General features: G+C 36.5%; 1 protein-coding gene across 1 annotated transcript; it reads left to right on the plus strand.

Annotated features, from left to right (window-relative positions):
• Positions 1-3,863: 3,863 nt before the first annotated feature.
• Positions 3,864-13,433, plus strand: cxcl12b (chemokine (C-X-C motif) ligand 12b (stromal cell-derived factor 1)). The gene is made up of 4 exons (XM_079891160.1): positions 3,864-4,152; positions 6,903-7,020; positions 8,950-9,033; positions 11,390-13,433. Exons 1-4 carry the CDS (start codon positions 4,086-4,088, stop codon positions 11,418-11,420), a joined length of 300 nt encoding a protein of 99 aa, XP_079747286.1. The 5' UTR covers positions 3,864-4,085; the 3' UTR covers positions 11,421-13,433.
• Positions 13,434-22,323: the final 8,890 nt, after the last annotated feature.

The following is a 22,323-nucleotide window of genomic DNA, read 5'->3' on the forward strand; positions in this document are numbered from 1 at the left end:
AGACTGAACGGTTGAGCGGTTTGTTTAAAAAGTCTGATAGAGAGTGATTGTTTTTTATTTGCTGTGCAGCCGCAGAGACCAGCAGAGGGAAGCCTTTCATCCCTTTAATGTGTTCCCTCTTTTCAAATATGACAAAAGTTGTCCTCTGATTCCTAACAAACATCTCAGCTTCTCAGTTTGGAACATAATAAACCGTGCATGCGTAAGGAGCGAGTCTCTCAGGACAGATGTGAGCGCTAGCACGGATCAGACCTCCGGCTCTGCTTTGCTGGGGTTGAGTGCTACGACACACCTGCTGCTTCTAGATGCCTATCGACCAGTGGATACTGAGTCTGATGACTGGAGTTTGAGTATGGCTCGTATGTGCAAATGTATATTGTTTAATGGGTTTGTGTTTCTTTGACTTCTTCCCTTTTTTGTAAGGTTTGTGTGTTTAGTATATTTGTATTAACTGTAATCACGAATGGATGTAAATAATCTCCTTATGGAATCTTGGACCAACAAAAGTCCATCATCACATTCATTAAAGTTTGTACTAGATGGAAATCAATACCGTAACATCAAAAGAAACAACTTGAACAGAAGAGAGAAGGAAACCTACTATACCACCAAAAACGTTTAAAACGCAGTCATTTTTATCATGTAACCATACATACAGCCAATCATATAGCCAACTGTGATTAACAGATTATCATGAAAAAATTACTGAATGTTGAAATAGCTTTTAGGTTTCATTTGGTAAAGATCTGGGTAAATCCATCCAAGTATATAGCCATTATTTAATATATTGAATTGATATTGTTAATGAATTAAAAAATTGTAAATGTACAACATATAAACAAACAAATATATTCACAACAATATATTAGTTATCATAATTACATATTTTTTTCACTGTTGTAGTAGCTGTTAGTTTCCAGTTTCAATCAAAAAGACTAAACGGTTTGTTTAAAAATGTCTGACAGAGAGTGATTTTATTTTACATTTTTGTAGTCCATAATTTTTATAAATTTTACAATTGTTATCTCATATAATTTCATAAAAAATATGTCTTACATTTTGCTTAACTGGCAATAAATAAACCCATATAAATTAGGGTATGACAACGATGTACTAAAAACTGAAAAGTTTTTACTTTGTGTTTTTCAAATACAGACGACAACATTGTCAAAACGTTCCGGATCAGTGAAAACGATTAAAAACGCTCTATTATTCATTCCAGACCAGTAGATGTCACTTTGTAAAGAAACGCTACGCACCAATTGACTGAACACGTAATACACATGTGCATGACTTCACCGGTTTCACAAATTTGCGTTTTTGTAGTTTACACTGATACGAAAGTGGTACCGTTTTCAAAGACTTGCACTGAAACCCATTTTCAAACATTGACGTTTTCAGCGCCGTTGTCATGTAAATGAACGGCCAAACCGCATGAAAAGTTTTCTGTTTTTAGTTAAAAATGGTGTTGTGGCCCCTCAGTTGCTAAATTATTAGCCATTAATTAATAATAAAACTTTTTTTTTTTTAAATAAAATGGTACCTTTGGGGTAAGTTGTGCCAGATGCATTGGGGTAAGTTGTGCCAGCACCATCAACTAACAGTGATATTATTTACAGAATTTAGAGGCAAATCTCACTATTACAAATAATCTTTCAGTAACAAATACCAATTCAAAGTGGGGGAAAAATTTGCGACATTTATATATTTTGAATATTAAAATCAATTCCTAGATAGTTTAAGATAAAATAAATAATATGCATTGTGCATTACTAAACTGTTGGTTCTCATTTATGCAAATTGTTCGTGTATTCCCCAACAATTAAACTTTCCAATTTTCTTTCAAACCAATTTTCTTTCAATCCCCATTGCAAATAGGTAAAAAATGGCACAACTTACCCCCACTCTCTCCTAGTGTAATTTTCTGCTTCAGTGAAATGTAAATAAACACAAATATAAAGTGATTTATTCACTGTCCTGCGTCATGCATTCGTCTTCTGTTGTCCGTCAGCTCTTCGTGAGAACAAAGTGAAGGAAAACGTTTCTCTGAAACACGAAACCTGAGGATGTGAAACGTGCCCTCTGCCCTCTAAAGTGATACAAGTTGCAGAGTTGTCACTTAGGTCAGTAGTGATGTTTAGTAATCTTTTCAACATCCTCCTGCTCACTTGCACTTTAAAAAAAGGCCAAGGGTTGAGATCAACAATGTGAACATTAACGCAGGATTTACTAATATCACTGGACGCCTCAAAGCCAGAAAAAACAACAAAGTCAAAAAAAGTTCGAGCGCTTACATCTTAAAGCTGAAAATCCGAGCGTTTGATCTCAGATCAAAAGGGATCACTAAAATACTCCGAGTGTACATTTAAACAACAAAGAAAATACTTCTGTTGTTTAACAGGGATGATTGTTTTTCCACCTGCAATATTGTTTGTTATACGTGCCAAACGTCACTGACTAAATATTACGAACTGCAAGATGTTTGAAGTGCCACTGAAACACAACAGACTCTCGATGACCTCAAAAACATATAATTAATGTTAAGTTTGTATACCACTCCTTTTCACATGCCTGTTGTTTGCACCTCGGCTGACCGCTTGATAACTATCAACACCCTCTAAAGTTTACGGGCTGTTAAGGGGGTTTGGTCTCTCAGCGTGAGGGTCTGAATGCAGCCTATTAAAAGTGTAACACAGTGTCTCCACTGACTCTGTTTGAAAGGTACTTCACCAGCCACTGTTTTATGGAGACGGACACTCACATGCCCTTGCTTTGGTCTGTGCTCGTTTTTTTTTTATTTGCGCATTGTTGCAAAGGCCTGTTCAACTGGGCAAGAACTATGTTGTTCAATCGATCAATGCATTCAAATGTGCTGCGTCAGGACGCGTCGCGCTAGTGATAGTGATCGTGAAAAATGGCATGACACGTCTTAACGCCCCATATTTGAATGAAAACAAATGCAAATTAATTTGGCAGAGCAAATTATAACAGTTTTGGTCTGTTAATTACGCAAAGGTATCGTATGGCTTCAGATATATAATAAAATGAAATAAACATTAAATAAAAAAGTTATAATTTTTATATTATATAATTTCTGTAAAATATTCTATGTTGGTTAACTGCCGATAAATATTTGGCAGCTTAGTCACAAATTATTAATGATTTGGGGTAAGATGTGCCAGCGACTTTGGGGTAAGTTGTGCCAGTGGCATCAACTAACAGTGATAGTATTTACAGCATTTGGAGGCAAAGCTCACTATTACAAATATTATTTCTAAATATTCTAAATATTAAATATTCTGAATCTAAAATACTTTTCCTTGATAGTTTAAGAGAAAAAAAAAAAATGCTGCAAAATAAAATGTTTTAATGTAATGGTAAAGTACAATTTCCCATGGCTTTTATCATGTGACCAAAAAAATATATATATTATTGTAACCTTGTTTGGCAGCTTTTCCTTCACATTTCTTTAATTATAATTGTCTACAGAACTAATTTCCAGCATTTAAGCATAAGATTTTAGGTCTTCATAAGGTCTTAAAGATCACAAAAAGTGTGTATTCAAACTTTTGCCTGTATATACTTCAGATACACCCGAATCATGTAGAATATTAAAATGGAGGGAATCTGCTGGTAAACTTGAGAGCCAGGAAATACAGCAGCGCCAGTTAAGTGAAAGTCGACTACCAGAAAAACATGACATGAAACAAACAATAACAAATCGAAGCATTGAGAAACAACAATACTGAGATAACAGCAGGGACTCTGCTTTCTCCGCTCCTCTGAGAAGAGAAAAAAGATGCAGAGGAAGACAGAAACAAGAGAGAGAGTCTGAGTCAGACTGTCACTGTTGAATCTTTGCCAGAACATTTTCGGACTTTCGCTGGAGAAGGTGGCAGTCGGAGGACAGGGTCCAGCCCCCCTCCCTCCTCCTCCTTCATCCCCTCCTCCTGAGAAAGGGGGGGTGTTTCCCTCTGGTCCTCAGTCTTAACACTTCGCAGAGCTCTGAGACGCCACACTGAGCTCTGGAAGCTAGCTGTGACGGACAAAAGCCACACACACACACATACACACACACACTTGGCATGGATAGCAAAGTTCTAGCGCTGGTGGCCCTGCTGACGCTCGCCATATGGAGCCCAGAGACTGACGGTAAGTGGGTTACGACTAACATGTACAGATTTACAGCATTTAAGTTTTCAGATGATGCTTTGACGTGTTGTGTTGCAATTCAGTTAATTATAAATAACAATACATTGTAAAATAAATTTGCTGCCTAACATTTTTAAGTACAATCAACTTGAATGTTTAATTAATTTCAGCTTAATTTACATTTTACTGACTTGAGTTGAATCTTGTTTAACATTAAAAAGTTGAAAATTGCTTAACTTATTTTGATGAGTTTAAGCAATGTAAAAAATATGTTGTCATAACTTATTGATCATATAATTTTTTTAAGTGTAGCAAGACTGGTGTATCATCCTGGGCATCTTATGCTAAAAAAAAAAAAAAAAAAAAAAAAACTTGTTTTATTTTGAGTAACACATTTATAATAAATGAAATTAGTGTATTCATTATAAATGTAATAAAATAATATATTGTAATGTAACAAAATAAATATGTTCAAAGTGACTAAAAATGTATTTTGTTATTTTGAAATATAATAATATTTAATATTAATAATAATATTAATTCATTTTAAATTCATCACTCAAAACAAAATATATACTAAACAAAAACAAAGCAAAGCTAAAAAGTAAACAAAAACAAAGCTAAACTAAACTAGACAAAAACTAAACAAAACAAAAAAACAAAACAAAAACTCTGAATTTTCAAACAATTTTCAATAGTTTGAGAAATTGCTTGTAAAATTCACAATAATAACAAGGAAACGGCAAGTAACATTTAATAAAACAGGAAATATTTAAGTAGAAACCCTGAAATAGTATTTTCTTGCAAAACATACTCCAATAATCTTTGTTTTATTTACAACTTCGTAAAAGTTTTTACAGTGTATGTTCTGCTGAAATGTTTTATTACTTGAGTCATAAATTGCAGAACTGCTGTATTAAGTTTTCCAGAACAGTGACTGTTTTCAGTTAATGATCATTAAGGAGTTAACGGTCATTAAGAGGTCCCATTAATATCACCTTGCAGCTGGTAAATGCCCTGCATAAATTAGCATATATGCCTTCACTATAGCTGTACATGTCTTTACATGTTAGCGGGCCTGATCTGAAAGGCCAGAAGGTTTCGGTGAGATGTTTAACCAGCTGAAGTCTGGCTTTGTTGTTTCTGCTGTGCAAAAAAAACAAAACAACTAACACTGTTTACTTATCCGCAAGCTCTATTAATTACTGTCTAATTAGGGAATAGTAAGCAAAAAGTTCCTGCGCTGTTCACTTGGCGCAGTGTTTAGTCAAGGCTTAATGGGCCGGTGTTTAACATGATAAAGGGAACAGAGAGTGTCGGGAATATCTGTGGGAATTCAGAGTTTGACTTGCCCCATAACCGGGTCTGTTTCGGCAAAGTGCAAAGAGAAACCAGGGAGATGTGAAACCATTCAGAGAATGTTCTTCAACAGATTCATTTAATGCACAAATTCAGGTCTAAACCTGGAGTGGCATAGTGTGATTATGGGATTGTGCCGTATTTAATGTTGAGGACCCTCAGAAAGGCTCCTGATGAAAAACGTGGCGAGTGAAAAGCCAGGCCGGCCCCTGTGTGAATGGATGAGGGCCACTAGAATGCAGACTAATCTCTTTTTAATGATCAGGGTTTGTTAATGGACGCAGGTGATCGGACACTTTCAGAAGATGCTTTCGAGAGTTCAGTGATTTGTGTTGTACTGTAGGATGATATTGCATTAACAAGAACTATGGACTGCTTTAGTTGGGAATTAAGTTTCTAATATGTGATTTCATTGTGCCTTTGTAAGTTCTGAATACAAAGGTTTTGTCAAGTAATTTTAAAGGTTCAGATCAGCAACTGAAAAAAAAAAAGTTGTTTTAAAAAATTATAGTACTTGTTATTGTATGCATCTACAAAAACTTTGTGATAATCTGTTGCAATGTAAAACAAAAAAAAACTATTGGGTAATTTTTTATTATAATTTTTTTACATAGGAAACAAATCAGTAAATTAAATTTTAAAATTGAAAACAAGATTTGTTTTAAACTATATTTCCATGAATTAATGAAAATAATATGAGTATTTATAAGTATATGAGTATAATATACTTATAAATAATAAGTATTTTAAAATGTGTTTCTAATATAATATCTGTATTTTGAAGATCTTATACACTACCATTGAAACATTTGGGATTTTTTACATGTTATTGAAAGAAGTCTCTTCTGCTGCATTTGATGATCAAGAAATACAGTAAAAACAGTAAAATTGTCAAATTATAATTATCATTTAAAATATCGGTTTTCTATTTGAATATATTTTAAAATGCAATTTATTCCTGTGATGCAAAGCTGAATTTTCAGCATCAATACTCCAGTCTTCAGTGTCACATGATCCTTCAGAAATCAGTCTAATATTTAATGTTCAAGAAACATTTGATTATTATCAATGTTGAAACTGTTGAGGAAACTGTCTCAAGTTTCCTTAATGAATTGAAAATTCAAAAGAACAGCATTTATTTAAAACAGAAATATTATGTAACATTATGAATGTCTTTACTGTCACTTTTGATCAATTTAATGCATCATTGCTAAATAAAAGTATCAATTTCTTTCAAAAACAGCATACCAACCCCAAACTTTTGAATTAATTAAAGTACATTAATTTATCACTTCAATACAAACTGTAACTTTAGATCTCTTTGATATAAGAGGCATTTTTCATATTTCTCCTCCACTGACTCCACATTTTCTGTTCTGATCCCGTCACAGCGAAACCCATCAGTCTGGTGGAGAGATGTTGGTGCCGGTCCACTCTCAACACCGTCCCGCAGAGGAGCATCCGTGAGATTAAGTTCCTCCACACGCCCAGCTGCCCGTTCCAAGTCATGTGAGTCCACATCCCACGGCCGTCTATCTCACAACAGCAAAACTCTACCACATTTTTCATGCTTTCCACAACTACATTAAAGTACACCAACGATAGTCCTTTTCAGAGCGCCAGAAATAGCTCTTAAAGTTGCAAATTTCCGCAAACCATGTGGGAAAGAAGCAATGTGTGTCCAGTTATTCAGTAACAGAGTAACAAAAAAGGACTGAATGAGAAAATTTGAGAGAGTGATTTTGTCCATCATGAGCGTTCAGGTTTTCATGACACAATAATTGTTAAGGGTCAAAATGATTAGCTTTGTGTTACGGGTGACCTTGTCCTTTTCATTTTACCAGCATTTGGTATTACTTCAGTGGTCTGGAATGTATTAAACCGAATCATTTGTACCCCGTCAGCAGCAGAAAAGCCAAAGCGCTACAGGGGATCAAGGTTACAGGGGTTACGGAGGTTAGCATGTAGCCAAGGGTCATTTGGGGAACAAACTTTGGCCGGAGGAAATCACCTTTAATCTGCCACCTTCCACACATCTTGTTTAGAAATCCTTTCAGATGCATTGGCCTAGATGAAAGACAGCCACCTACCCTTTCCCCCCTAGAAACGCACATCACTCATTTTGTTGTTAGCATTAGCTAGCTGTGAGGTAATTACTACCTGCTGGCTCGGTCCCAGACCACCGACAAGCTCGCGCAAAAGATCGTTTAGACTAGCTAGATTAACTCAGAGCCCTAATCACAAACAAACAAACAAATAAAAGCAAACTCTCTCAAGATAAACTCAATGGAAGACATCCCGCCGGAAAACAAACAGGGGGTAGCATTACACTTTTAGTTAGCTTACTGATCGGGAGGTTGATTGGGAGGATTCGTGTGTAGAATTGGGGTTAAGCGGATCTTTTATCTGAGCCGACAGGCTCCATTTGTCTAGACAGATTGAGAGATCCGTGTGTGTGTGAGGTGTAAGCAATACGAATAGGAGCCATTTGAATGGCAACGTGAGCCGCTAACTCTCAAACACAACCTTTTGCCACTGAGGTGCGAAGTCTGGGTGTCATTTGTGTTGTTTTCTCCATGTGTGGGTGAACGAAGCTTTTGAGGGGATTTTCCTGGCTGTGCCGAAGCAAATTTGGAGGTCAGATATCAATCAAAAAGATTTCTGCTCGAGTAATTTCAGACACTTTACTTTTTCTATTTGTCGTTAACCAACAAATTCTCCCAGCAAAAGTTATTTTTTTGCAAATATCAAGGTAAATATTGCTGTAGGCCTAGTTATTGCAAGGATGTAACATAGATAGATAGATAGATAGATAGATAGATAGATAGATAGATAGATAGATAGATAGATAGATAGATAGATAGATAGATCTACAATACCGTTTCTATGACTTTTCAAAAGAGGAAAAAACTTATGTCAAGGTAATAAAACAGAATTTACAGTGTTATAAATGTAGATTCATTAAATGAAAATGTAAAAAACGTTGCTAGATTTACGATGTTAATAACTGGAAACATACCATCACAGTCTGTTTACTTCAAGAACGATAATTATTAAGATATTAATGTGTATGAATGTATCAGTGTATTGACAATTTCAGAGGAAATCAAATAATTGATGTTACTTTAGACAAACTATATGCACATGCACAGTTCTGGGAATCTCAGTCAAAATCTTCAGAATCATCAAAAATTCCGAACTTCCAGACAGCACAACATTATCCTCACGGACCGGACCGCCTCTAATTCAATCCAGTTATCTGATGGAGTGCAGTGACTCCTGCCAGTACAGTAGAATAGAGGAGCTGAAATGTAGTCCATGACGGACAGCTGATACGATCTGATGAAACACACTGTAGAGCCGCAGAGGGAGAAAGGTACAATCTCTCTTTTGCTCTCGTCCGAAACAAATCCCTTCTTTTCTCCCTCTCATTACCAGTGCCAAGCTGAAGAACAACAGAGAGGTCTGCATCAACCCCAAGACCAAATGGCTTCAGCAGTATCTAAAGAATGCCATTAACAAGTAAGAAGAAACTCTTTCTACTCTAGAAAAAAAACAGTTCACTGGGAATCATGGGATAAGATACAGTCTGTTTCCTTATAGACTTAAAAACTTTGAATTAAAATGTAAACAAATCTACTGGAAAAGAAATCATGGTTAAAACTTAAACTACAAAATGTTTATTCTAAGGTGCCACGACACGGTTTTCAACAATACACTGAAAACTCTTTATGTGTTTTGGTCGGTCATTTACACAACAACAGTGTTTTGAGAGCCTGAAAATGCCAACTTTTGAAAACGGGTTTCAAAGTGCACATTTTTGAAAACGATACCGTTATCGTCTCCGTGTAAACTACAAAAACATGAATCTGTGAAAACAGTGATGGCATGTGTATTACGTGTTCAGTCAATAGGCTCGTAGCATTAATTTACAAAGTGACATCGCCATCTACTGGCCTGGCATGAATAATACAGCGTCTTTAGTTGTTTTTCGCGGATCCGCTTGAACCGGGATCGTTTTGACAACGAAAAATGCAAAGGAAGCTTTTCTGTTTTTAGTACATCGTTGTTGTGTAAACGTACCCTTACTGATCTCAGTAATAAATGTAACAAAAAGTTACGTGTATACACTTTACTTACAAAAAAGTATGTAAAGTGTAGACATAACATTACACATAACACTAGCTGCGTTTCCATTACCCTTCAAATTGCGCAAATCGAAAATGCGAATTTGAAAATACGCCCAATGGAAACACATCAATTTCGCAAAAACTCCCATATATTGCACAAAAGTTTTTACGCTTGCATGAGGTGGTTTTTCGGCCAATTCGAAAAAGGAATATTTCGCAAAACTGCAAACCGTTTTTCCACATTTAGAGATCACCTGGTGAGACACCTGGACACCTCACACAGTTCCTCTGTGAAATCGCGAACTATAACCTACAGAAACATCTCATATGTTCCGCTCCCAAGTATTATTTTCTTTTTTCTTGCCATTAATGCTTGGATAACACGCTTACGTCTCATTCGATTAAAAATAATGGCTAGTGCGGTGGCTGCGATATACATAGACCTATCAACAGCTACCATGATTTCTGGAATGATTTATCGCGTGAGAAAAAAAAAAACGTTTTAGTCACATAACATCGGTTAATGGAAACGGTGTCATTGTGCAAATTTTTTTTATCGACATTTAGGAAATACCGCAAAAGTTTTGCGCAAATCTGTAATGGAAACCAGGCTATATGCAATTTTTTCAAAAACAGCCATTTTCATGTACATGCAACTTGGGAGATTCGTTCTAATTGTCAAAACTGGAAATAGCGATGACCTTTGAGGTAATTTTACACCTCTAATTATAAAACGTTAAAAAAAAGTAAAACAATGCTTTACATAAGAAAACCTATCATGGAATCAAACCGATTTATTAAAAAGAAATAATGAAATGTATTATGTTCTGATGTAATCTGTATGTAATCAACTGTATTAAATTTGCAGTGAGAAGGATTTACAGAATGTGTTAATTTACGCAATTTACTTTTCATCAAAAGCAAATGTAAAGGTGCTGTAGCATTAAGTGTTTTAAAACAAATCTTAGCTGCAATTTACAAGTTGTTGTTCCTGACAATTAAATGGCATATGTGGAATGTTATTGGGTAATTTAAGATTATATAAATTACACGTTTACCTAAGTAGGTAATTAGGCTCCACCACAGAGCATTAAGCATTTAACCCCTGTTCATTGATCACACTAATTGTAGATTAATGTTGAGGTAACAGGCAGAGCAGAGGTTTTACACCACTATAATCGGCCTCCTATTGTGCCACTGAGCCAAACTGACTGATACCAGTAAAACATAAAAAGGGCAGGAAAAAAACACTATAGATGTGTTGATTATTATGGGTCAGTCTGGAGCAAAAAGAAGCCAAACTAATAATGATGACAAAAGCACATAGCAAAATTAGTAAAACTTAAAGTAAAACTGCAAATTTACAAATAAAAACCTATTCAAAAATATGAATAAGTGCTATATTAGTTTATAAATAATACTAAAATAGCACTGCTCTACTGTCTGCCTTTGAATTTATTACAATAAATCTAAAACTTAGTAATCTTTTTGTTCCAAGTGACCTATGCAAAAGACTTTTTGATAAAACTATGTTCTAGATTGATTAAAAAAAAAAAACATGTTGCATGCATTAACAGAATAGTTCATAGAAATGTTCAAAGACTACAATTACAAGTTTCATCCTCAGAAATGTATTAAATGTTTCAGCATTGACATCTACAGTATTAGTCTTGAAAGTAGTACTGTATATGTAAAACAAAACAAGTGGTTGTTCATGTCTAATAATATGACTTTTCTTTCTCTTTCAGAATAAAGAAGTCAAAGAAGCGTTCAAAGTAAACACGCGAGGATGTGCGGGGAGGACCATGGTGCATCTCTGACCTCTAAAGAGGCACACGTCCTCTTCCCTCGCTCTCTTAGATCACTCTTCCTCTTTCTGGACTGCTTGCACAAACAGCACTTCACCTAAACCAGCCTGCAGCTCACCAAAACACAACCAAACACCTTCATCCTGACGCACTGCTACTGCTGGCTGTGACTATTTACTGGTGCACGAGTGAATGAAGCGATTGAACGCGACCTTAAACGTGTGAATGTGAAGGCAAGAGAAATATTTACAGGTTTTCCGCAACTTAAAGGGCAGTAAAAATGAGATTTTGTGGATTTGTGTCATAGGGATGTTTAACCTTTAGGATAGTTTGGGATTAATAAGGGACGCAAGCAAGTGAAAAAGATGCAGAAAGTTAAAACTGCCCCTGTTCAAGCTTACTTTAGCTGTAGTCTAGGTGTTTAAAAGCTCATCAGCACACATGAATGATCTAGCATGCTAAAGCTAGCTCTGTTCCAAAACCTAATGAGCCACCTACCTAGACACCCAATGCAAAAAACGACTAAATAAACTGCCTTTTATTAAATTTACGTCAGTATCAGTGGTATTTCACAAATGAAGCAATCCCAGAATGCATTGCGACAAGCTCAATTCAAAATTCAAGAAGGCGAGCGTGAAAAGCAAAGCAATTCATAAATATACTCAAATTTAATTCAATCCTAAATAAAAAGTTAAAAATGGACTATTGTTCCCTGTATTTCTATGCGTTTTTATTCTTAAAAATTGCGCAATTAGCTTAGCAACATGCTAACGCCAAACTGTTTGAAATCAATTGTGAGCTGAACATTTTTGTGGAGTGTTTCAAATCAATCACTTACAAAGTTCCATAACAGTTTACACGACACCAATTTCAACTAAAAACGTCAAACATTTTATGCCTTTTGGTCGTTCATCTACACGACAATGCCGTTTTGAGGGCCTGAAAACGCAATCTTTTGAAAACGGGTTTCAAAGTGCACGTTTTTGAAAACGATACAGTTATCGTCTCCGTGTAAACAACAAAAATGCGAATTTGTGAAAACATTTTCAGTTTATGGGCGTCTAGTTTTCTTTACAAAATGGCATCGCCATCTACTGGCCTGGCATGAATAATACAGCGTTTCTAGTCGTTTTCATGGATCCATGTGAACGGAGATCGTTTTGACAATGTTGTCGTCTCAATGCAAAGGAAAAACGTTTCGATTTTTAGTACATCGTTGTGTAAACCTACCCTTAGAAGATAGTAGGCAGTATGTGTTGTGCACTTAGCAGTGCACTATGTAAGTAAGAGATAGCAAGGCTTTGGAACAGAGACACGTTTGGCACAGGGCTGCTATACTACAGGAAACAGAGTCATAGTTTCCTGCCTTCCTCTTCCTCTCTGCTACCTGTGTGTAGCAAATGCCATACACTGAAATTCAAGAAATATGCAGTTTAAAGCAGATATTATATTTGTATAAAGCAGGTGTTGTTAATGCAATCACGCCATGGCAGCTTAAAACTTCTGCTCATGTGTATCGAGCGACATTCCGTGACTCAGGCCTTAATTAACAGCATTTGCATACAGATCTGCACTGTCGAGTGGCCTAAATGTGTGTCATACTGGTTGTGACTTGGATCCAAAAAGAACAACCAACATGTAAATATTCTCCAGCACTAAATGGCTGTCAGTAAATGGGTTGAACAGGGACCAAAACTGAACCGCATAAATGCAAGCGATTTTTGTAGACTAAATTAATATTACTTTATGTATTCCATATGTATCGTGAATTGTTTTTAGCCACAAAATTAAGATATGACTGTGATTATGGTCTCCATGACATTAACACATTTATCTAACACACATTGTTTCTGATCATGTTTTGACTCAAATGCCCAATTGCTGTTTTTGAGCCACTTTAAAAATATAAGGAATTTGTAATGTAATGATTTATTTTTGTATTTTGTATTGATCGATATGAATAAAAACACAACAGTACAATGAAGGAATTTCTAGAGAGCATTGTATTACAGAACACACTTCCACAATTATTCACTTGTCCGAGTTATATGCTGTTTACAAGCTCATTTAAATGAAACCTTTGAAAAGAAAATGTTATATCATATTACTTTTATAACTTGTAAAATGTTATTTTATATATCTATCTATATATATATATATATATATATATATATATATATGCACAATTTTAAAATATATATTTATATAGTGTTTTATATATATATATATATATGTGTGTGTGTGTGTGTGTGTGTGTGTGTGTGTGTGTGTGTGTGTGTGTGTGTGTGTGTGTGTGTGTGTGTGTGTGTGTGTATACATACATAAATTCATCATCATATTTCCTTATATGAATTTTCTTCTGTAAACTCTAGGAACCATAAGAAAACAGTCAAACATGTGTTTTTCATCAGGTCTTTCTAATAAGCACTGGACAGATGTATGTTTCTTTTGTTTTCCACTGTTACTAAATGCAACTTTTTATTGTAAAAATGTCCTGTTAAAAAGGCCCCAGTGTGAATGTTGCCTCAGGGTCAGTAGAGCCAGACGTCTGCACCCTAAAACACGGATTTCTGGAAAAGACATTTGCTGGACCGTGACATATCAAATGCATTTATTTACTAAGATTATCAATGATGATTTGAATTACTAAAGGACTGAGAACTGAAATTTGTACATTTATAAATCACCTTTTTCGATAATAAAAAAAAAAAACGTATCTGAGAATCTACAACTACACCTACAAAAATGTGGTTCAGTTTAACTCCACTGTTGGCCTGTGTCAATCAGAGATTGTCAGTCAGTGAACAATAGAGTTCTGAAATCAATACAGCTGGTATTTATTGTAAAAATCACTAGTCATTTCTTCAAGATGTTTGACCTTGAGGAAAGGCTGGACCCCTGGACTCATTTATAACACCTGAGTGTATGATTTCTGTAGTGAAAGTTTGATATGAGTCCTCCGCAACAAGGTCGGTCTACAAATACATTAAAAGTGTCACTTGTAAAACTGGAAACATATGACACAGATTGATTCCTCATCTGACTAAGCTTTCATACTGAGAACAGAGGGAACGGTTTATGTGGACGGGTTTAAAATGTGCTTTCAGAAGTAATCAGGGATTGTATAATATGGATAAATCAGCAATACTAATAATAATCAGTGTTGGGAGTAATTAATTAATAAATAATCTAATTGCTGACGTTTAATTACTTTTCCCTTGAGGGATTACTCTTAATATTTCTCTTATTTAATTACCGCTTCTGCAGTAATTGCATTAAATATTGTATAGACAATTCTGAATAGTAAAAAAATATTGTTGGTTTTAATTTAGAAATAAGTAGGTTACCTGGTTGCTGTAAAAATTTGAGTTAATTGAAGATTTAAATGAAAATTTGAGTTAATTGAAGTTTAAAATGTGAGTTAATGCAATGAAGGAGATTGGTTTAATAAATAGAAACTCAAAATGTTATCTGAACCACGTTAATTATCTAAGTTGATTTTACAAAAGAATAAAGTTAATTGCGCTAGCAAATCATGAAAATATTTTTTTTACTGTGTGGGTTTAACAACAAAATTCAATGTTAAGTTTTAATGTAACCCTACACACTGGTCAGTTCAAGAATAATTCATGAAATTGTATAGGCTATTGTTTATTTGAAAGAATCAAAAGTGCAGTTTCGTGTCTATCCCTTTATTGTTTAACTGGTCGAGGTTGATACTTAGGATTTAATTAGTAGCCTAATAGGCTAATCCAATATTTTATAGAGAAAGTAATTATAACCTAATTACACTGTTGAAGATGTAGGCCTAATTAGCTAGTAATGAACTATTTTTTTGAGTAACTTATCACTGCTAAATATGCGCTACACAAGTAGGCTAAGTGAGTGGGTTTAGTTTTGGGATATAAATAGAGCCGATACCAAAATCAAGCTCCAGACATCCGGTTTTTTACATCCAGATGTTCATTACCTAAATACATTGACGTTCTGCATAATTATGTATTGTAGTGCGTGCTGCGATAAAGAAATGTTTCTGGTTCAATGACTAAATTCAGCTCGAGATCAATCTAAAACAGCGGCGGGCGGTCCATGTTATCCCGTCTCTAGAGAGCTGGAGAAATCCAGGGAGTGAGATTCGGTCATGTTTTACTGTACGGCTCTGAACAGCTCAATCTAGTACTAATAAGAACCACACACAGGTCTCGCTCTTTGGGCGGACAGGAACCGCAGAGCGTTGGGCTCGAATCAATCACACGGTAATTTGTCCCGCCTTTCCTCGGCGCGGGAGAACAGGCTCGTGACAGCGCGATCCTGAGGGAAACCGACACCTTCATTTCCTCAACCTCAAACACAAGTCCAGTTGTTCGTGAGCCAAATAAATGAAGACTTATCTGTAGCGTGCTATTTCATCTGATGCGCGGCCTGTACATCTTCATTTGGAAAGTTCTTGGAAGGTTCTCGGGGTTCTGCAAATTGTTATCAGAAGAGTGAATTAAGATGTTTGAAACCGCTCCAAGCCACACAGAAACTGGGAAATCAGTGTCACTCGTCTATTTGATAATAGACTTGCTGCAACAGAGTGATTACACTGCAAAAAAAAGTTTCCGATAAAAAAAATCTAAACCACATTAAGTTTAATTAAAAAATATTTTTATTATATATAAATAATTAAATTCCATAAGATATTCAAGTTGTTTCTTTCTTTTGTTGAACACAAAAGAAGATATTTTGAAAAATGCAACCAGTTGAAAGGATTTTTACTTTTTTCCTATGGAAGTCAATGGCCACTGTCAACTGTTTGGTTACCAACGTTCTCATCTTCTTTTATGTTCAACAGAAGAAAGAAACTCTTGGTCTGAGTCGGAGCGGTCTGATATATTTTAATAAATAAATATTTGATATTTTTAGACAAAAATACTGATGTATTCTTTCACCAATGACATAAGACTATTAAAACATGCATTATGTGAAATGGTTTAAGCAGAAGTCTGAACCAGGTCCTTTTTGAGAATATCTCTTTCCTCCAGTGTTGATGTATCGCTTCCTGGCGGTAGTTTTCATTCATATTTAATTCACTTTTTTAATGTCTTTTACAGAAACAGAAAGTTGATATAGGCTAATTGAAATAAAACCTCTGTGTTACACAAATGAATTCTACAAGATCAGGACGAATCCTGTAGTTGGGTTCAAAAAGTTTGGATCAAACTGGGGAAATTCATAGATTTTTACGTTGTCAGAACAAAATATGAAGTACAATACTCACTGCCACAATGCCACAGTGTTGTAAATGCGTTGCAAGGGCATTGCTATACAGTTGCCAAAATGTTCCTGGTGGTTTTTAGCACATTTCCATAGGGTAGTTAAAAGAGCTCAATAGGCCTATCCAATGGTTTGTGTCCCTCTATCAGTGTGTCTATGGTATTTTTGAACCCATTTTTCATCCTCCAGGTGTAACTCTGATTACTTTGAAAGCTGCACGAGTGTGTTCAGGACGAGTTGCACAAAATGTTGTTCTCGGATATGCTCCATCAAGCTGAAATCTGATGTTTGCCAGCAAAACAACATGAAAATCTACTAGCTTGAAAATAAAAGAGCTATTGCAGTTTTCTGGTTTGGGTCAGGCTGTCATAAGTGATCAGAGGCTACATTAACAATATGGAGAATCACCGTCCTGAAAGACAAATGTCTTCGTGCAGGACAAAAAGTTCATAGCATCCTATCAAACATCCCTCGTGTTTGACAAGCGACATCCATAATGGACCGTTCGTAACTGTAAACAGATCTGGAATGTTCCAAGATCCATCATGACTCGGGAAAACTGTTTCCTTAACCCTGGGATGGAGTGAAGGGTCAAGCTGCTGCAGTAGGCCTATTGAAAACAGGCTGTTCAGAGGAACAAGACAGAGAAAGATGGAAAAGGGAGAGAAAGGTGAGACCGTTGATTCATATGCGGGTTTGGGCACACGCTTTATTGATGTGATTTTAATGGGATGATTTGTCAACCATGTTATAGCAGCTCTGGTTTTTCACTGGAAAGGAAATTTTGATGGCTATACAGGATTCATTCATTACTCATATAGGATAATTTCTTAGTTTGTCTGTGCGGATTTGTTTAGAATTTATTCATTGGTAAGTTACGTCATGTCCATAAGTAAATTTTCATTTAAGATTAATCACTTCAGATTTTGGCTTCATGACTCCCAAAAGATTGTGGCGCCCTTGGACTTGGCTTGATTTTTTAAATAAATCATTATGTTTTCGTTTTATTATGTGCGAGTTCAACTTCTTTCAAATAATTTTACTGAATAACTTGAGAATATTTACCAACAGGCCTATGTTTTGCATGCTTTTAAGCTCCATTAGGGTAGACTGTGTACAGTTGAGACACTTTTTGAGTTTTGATTTTTCACACAAAAATACATACTGAAAAGAATTGAATTTTCACATAAAATGCCACATGACATTACATTAGCTTGTAGACTAATATATTATCAATCAATAATACCCATAAGTAGTTTATATTTTCCACAATTAGCGAATAAAAATAAGGTGCTTTTTGTGTCAACTCTGTCTCAACTGTACCTATGTACGGGACAGTTGAGACAGTACTATGGTACAGTTGAGACACCCATTTTTAATGAGGGAAATGTAACTAAATGTTCATTGCAAATATAATAAATAAAGACAAATGAAGAAAATAACAATTGGGCAACATGTCTGTTTATTCATCCTTTCTAAATTCATTAATTTGATGTAAATTAGCACTGTTAAAATGTATAAAACATGAACAAGATATTTAACAATATTCATTAATAATATACAGTTTAAATATAATAAATATGAAATTATATTTTTAATTGCATCCTATGCTGGCCAATTATGACGTTTAACCTGCTATCATATCACTGAACAAATAAACAGCGTGTTTTGTAATATAACTCTATTGGGGTACGGTTGAGACACTTGTGTCTCAACTATCCCCCGCTGGCCACTTCTCACATTTCTCTAGATTTTGCATTGAGCTTGCATGACCCAATACCATGAAATATGCCAATTTTTAGGGCACAGAATAACGTTTGTAATGGTACCAGTTACGTTTAACAGTCACATAAGGATAATAAGTTATTCATAGTTGAGTGCGCAAAAAACGATGCAAGCCTTCCCTTAGAAAAAAAACTTTTGCAGATATCTTCTGATCGGAGACGCGTCCAGTCTTCAGATTTTGCAGGATAAAAGAGGACACTAATACGCATGTGCACAGCAAAAATCACAAATTGTGCATGCTGCGCGCGCAAGTTATTTAAGGTGTCTCAACTGTACACATGTCTCAACTGTACACAGTCTACCCTATATCATGTGACTCCAGTTTCCATCTCTCAGCTTTAGGATATTTTTTTTCTCAAGATTTAACGACAACAATTTGAATGAGCATAGATAAATATATAGCTATACAGGATTCAGCAATTTCACTCGAGCAAGAGCGTTTGTTGTTTCCGTTATGCCTCGTGCCACACGGACGACCACGTCACGCCTCTATACAGCAGTTCAATAAACAAGAAATTAATATTAAGTAGCCTCCCGTTTTTAGACACAATATCGCCAGATAGGCTATGCTATTCATTTTTGGTCCGCCAAAGAAAATAGTTCCAGTCCCGTTTCCGATCAACATTCAGCAGTGGTGATTCGTTATGAATCAATCAAAGTTTTTGAACAAATCAATTCAGCGAAACATTCAAAAACTCTCTCAATATTGCACCTGACGCCGCCTGGAGAAATCAAGTAACCTACAGAAAGGCCACTAGAAATCCTCACAATTTACAGCCTGACTGAACTAAGCGGAGTGATACAAACAGTGAAAAGTGCTGTTGCCAAGTGTGGCTTGGCCAATCAAATTCGAGGGCTGAAACTAAACTGCAGAATCAATTTGGTCTGGTGACCTGCTCCCTGGTGTTGAAATCATTTAATCTAAATTACACAACCATAATGTTTGTTAATCTAGGTCGTGAGAAACTTTTTCTGACATTCGCAACTTTCTTGAGAACAACAGGTTTCTGATATTTTGTTAGCTGTGATTTGTCAAAGCAATGGGTTCATATCTACTCTTTTGCTGGCTGACCGTTGCATGGGTGAAAATAGTTCAGAATGAAACCAGTTTCTTGGCAGGACAATTTGGATCTTGAAACAAAAATGCAAAAACTATACTCTGGTCAGAGTTAAAAATTGTACAAGAGATGAAATATTAAGTCTTTCAAAACATAAATGTATAAGTTCAGTGAAAAAATACATAGTTTATCTATAAGTCTGGCAAGAATGGTACAAACACGAAGGACCAAATTTCACATCAACGTGAATGAAGTGGTTGTCAAATCACAATGAAGTCAGCCAAAAGTCCAGAGTTCCCAGAAAACCTTTTATTCAAAAATGACAGTGTATATTTTCACAAGGTCAGCAACACAAAGTTGGTCATAAATGGTTTCACACATTGACCGAACCTTTTTTAAAAGCACCCAATATCATATTTACACACATTTCTGCTTGCCAGATATCCAAGGGTTAACAGCACATGGAAGAGCAATAAAACCAAGTTAAATAACACAATAAATGATTTCTTGCACATTCTTCAGTGAATATTAAGTATTATTCTCAGTTCTAGACCTGATTTAATAGATGACGTGGTCCTGTTGCTCCCTGCAAATAGGAACAACCTGCTCTGCGATATGGCTTCCTATCTGCAATTAAAGGAAGTTATTTTTGGAGGCCGAATAAGCAAAGCTTTCATTGAGAGCAGTTGAGATATATTATGGCCGACTGAGTCACGTCAGAGACATAAGGAGCCTCTTTTGGTCCTACAGGAGCAATAACCACAATAGCAAATGAACCGATCCAGGTTCCTCTAGTGCTGTCTTGGGAGCACATCAGTCTATTATAAACAGACACCTTTTTAAGCCATGAGAGAAGATTCAATGAAGACCAGTCTGACCTTCAGAAGGACCACACAGGTGAAAGGTCATGGGACCCCGGTCTGGGTGGCATGATGGAATGCTCTCCAAATAGCGCCCCTGGGGTACCATGAGGACATTATGATGCAGCAGTGGGAACAGTTTCACGGATCGTTTTGGGTAGCGTAAAATCATTTATGCGTAAACCTGGAAGTTAGCATCCACTCTGGTTCCCTCGATTCATTTGGCTTTTGGATTATTTCAGATAATAAGCTCTGTGACCAACAAAAATTTATGGTTCTTATATGTTTTGTTCATCAAGAAAATCTTTATAAATGAACACAACTTTTAGGAATTTTGAAGCCTAAATACAATCACCAAAAACCCATTCACAAATCCATTGTCTTCTGGACAACTGAGTGCAAAAATGTTCAATCGTTTCCATAGTTTACGACTCATTTCTGCAGCACTTTACTGGTTATCAGCTGGTCAACCAGTCACCATGTTCTCAAAGATGTTCTACAAGCTCAGACTAACTACTAGCTCAGTGTTTTCCCAATCCTTTTCCTGAATCCGCAGTAACACTACACATTTTCGAACTCTTCTGAATCAAACACACCTGATTAAATTCATACATTTTCATGCGTTTCAGTTGAAAAATGCTCTCTGTCCACACTAGCGTTTTCAGGTGTTTTCCAAAAGTTTCTCATCCACACTGAAATGTTGGAAAACGGTAAATTCACCTTACTGCATGAGCATATGTAAAACCTCACAAAAGCTCACGGAGATGATAGGCCCTACAGACGCAAAAATAAATAATAATTGCGCAAATCTTCTGGCAGGGTAATTTTATTTAGCAAAATATCTCACCATTCACTGATGCGTTGAGGTTGCACGCAGTCACCATATGTATTGACCTATAGACCAACTATGATCATCTTGGACTAGCAATTGACATATAGACCAGCTTGAACTAGCTAATGAGCTAATGACCATCTTGGACTAGCAAATGACCTATAGACCAGCTTGAACTAGCTAATGAACAGGCTTGTTCGACTTCATCCAGTGATGCGCAGACCGATCGGCGGCCGACTTGAAGCAGTGCATGCCGGTTAGAAATTGTGTCCGACTTGAGAAAGTGACGACACAGCTGTTCCACGATTGACCGAATCCACGACCTCTGATGACGACACAGCTGTTCCACGATTGACCGGATCCACGACCTCTGATGACGACACAGCTGTTCCACGATTGGCCGAATCCACAACCTCTGATGACGACACAGCTGTTCCACGATTGGCCGAATCCACGACCTCTGATGACGACACAGCTGTTCCACGATTGGCCGAATCCACAACCTCTGATGACGACACAGCTGTTCCACGATTGGCCGAATCCACGACCTCTGATGACGACACAGCTGTTCCACGATTGACCGAATCCACGACCTCTGATGACGACACAGCTGTTCCACGATTGACCGGATCCACGACCTCTGATGACGACACAGCTGTTCCACGATTGGCCGAATCCACGACCTCTGATGACGACACAGCTGTTCCACGATTGGCCGAATCCACGACCTCTGATGACGACACAGCTGTTCCACGATTGACCGGATCCACGACCTCTGATGACGACACAGCTGTTCCACGATTGGCCGAATCCACAACCTCTGATGACGACACAGCTGTTCCACGATTGGCCGAATCCACGACCTCTGATGACGACACAGCTGTTCCACGATTGGCCGAATCCACGACCTCTGATGACGACACAGCTGTTCCACGATTGACCGGATCCACGACCTCTGATGACGACACAGCTGTTCCACGATTGGCCGAATCCACAACCTCTGATGACGACACAGCTGTTCCACGATTGGCCGAATCCACGACCTCTGATGACGACACAGCTGTTCCACGATTGACCGAA

Source organism: Squalius cephalus (genome assembly GCF_949319135.1).
Source record: "Squalius cephalus genome assembly, chromosome: 13".
Classification (NCBI taxonomy): Eukaryota; Metazoa; Chordata; class Actinopteri; order Cypriniformes; family Leuciscidae; genus Squalius; species Squalius cephalus.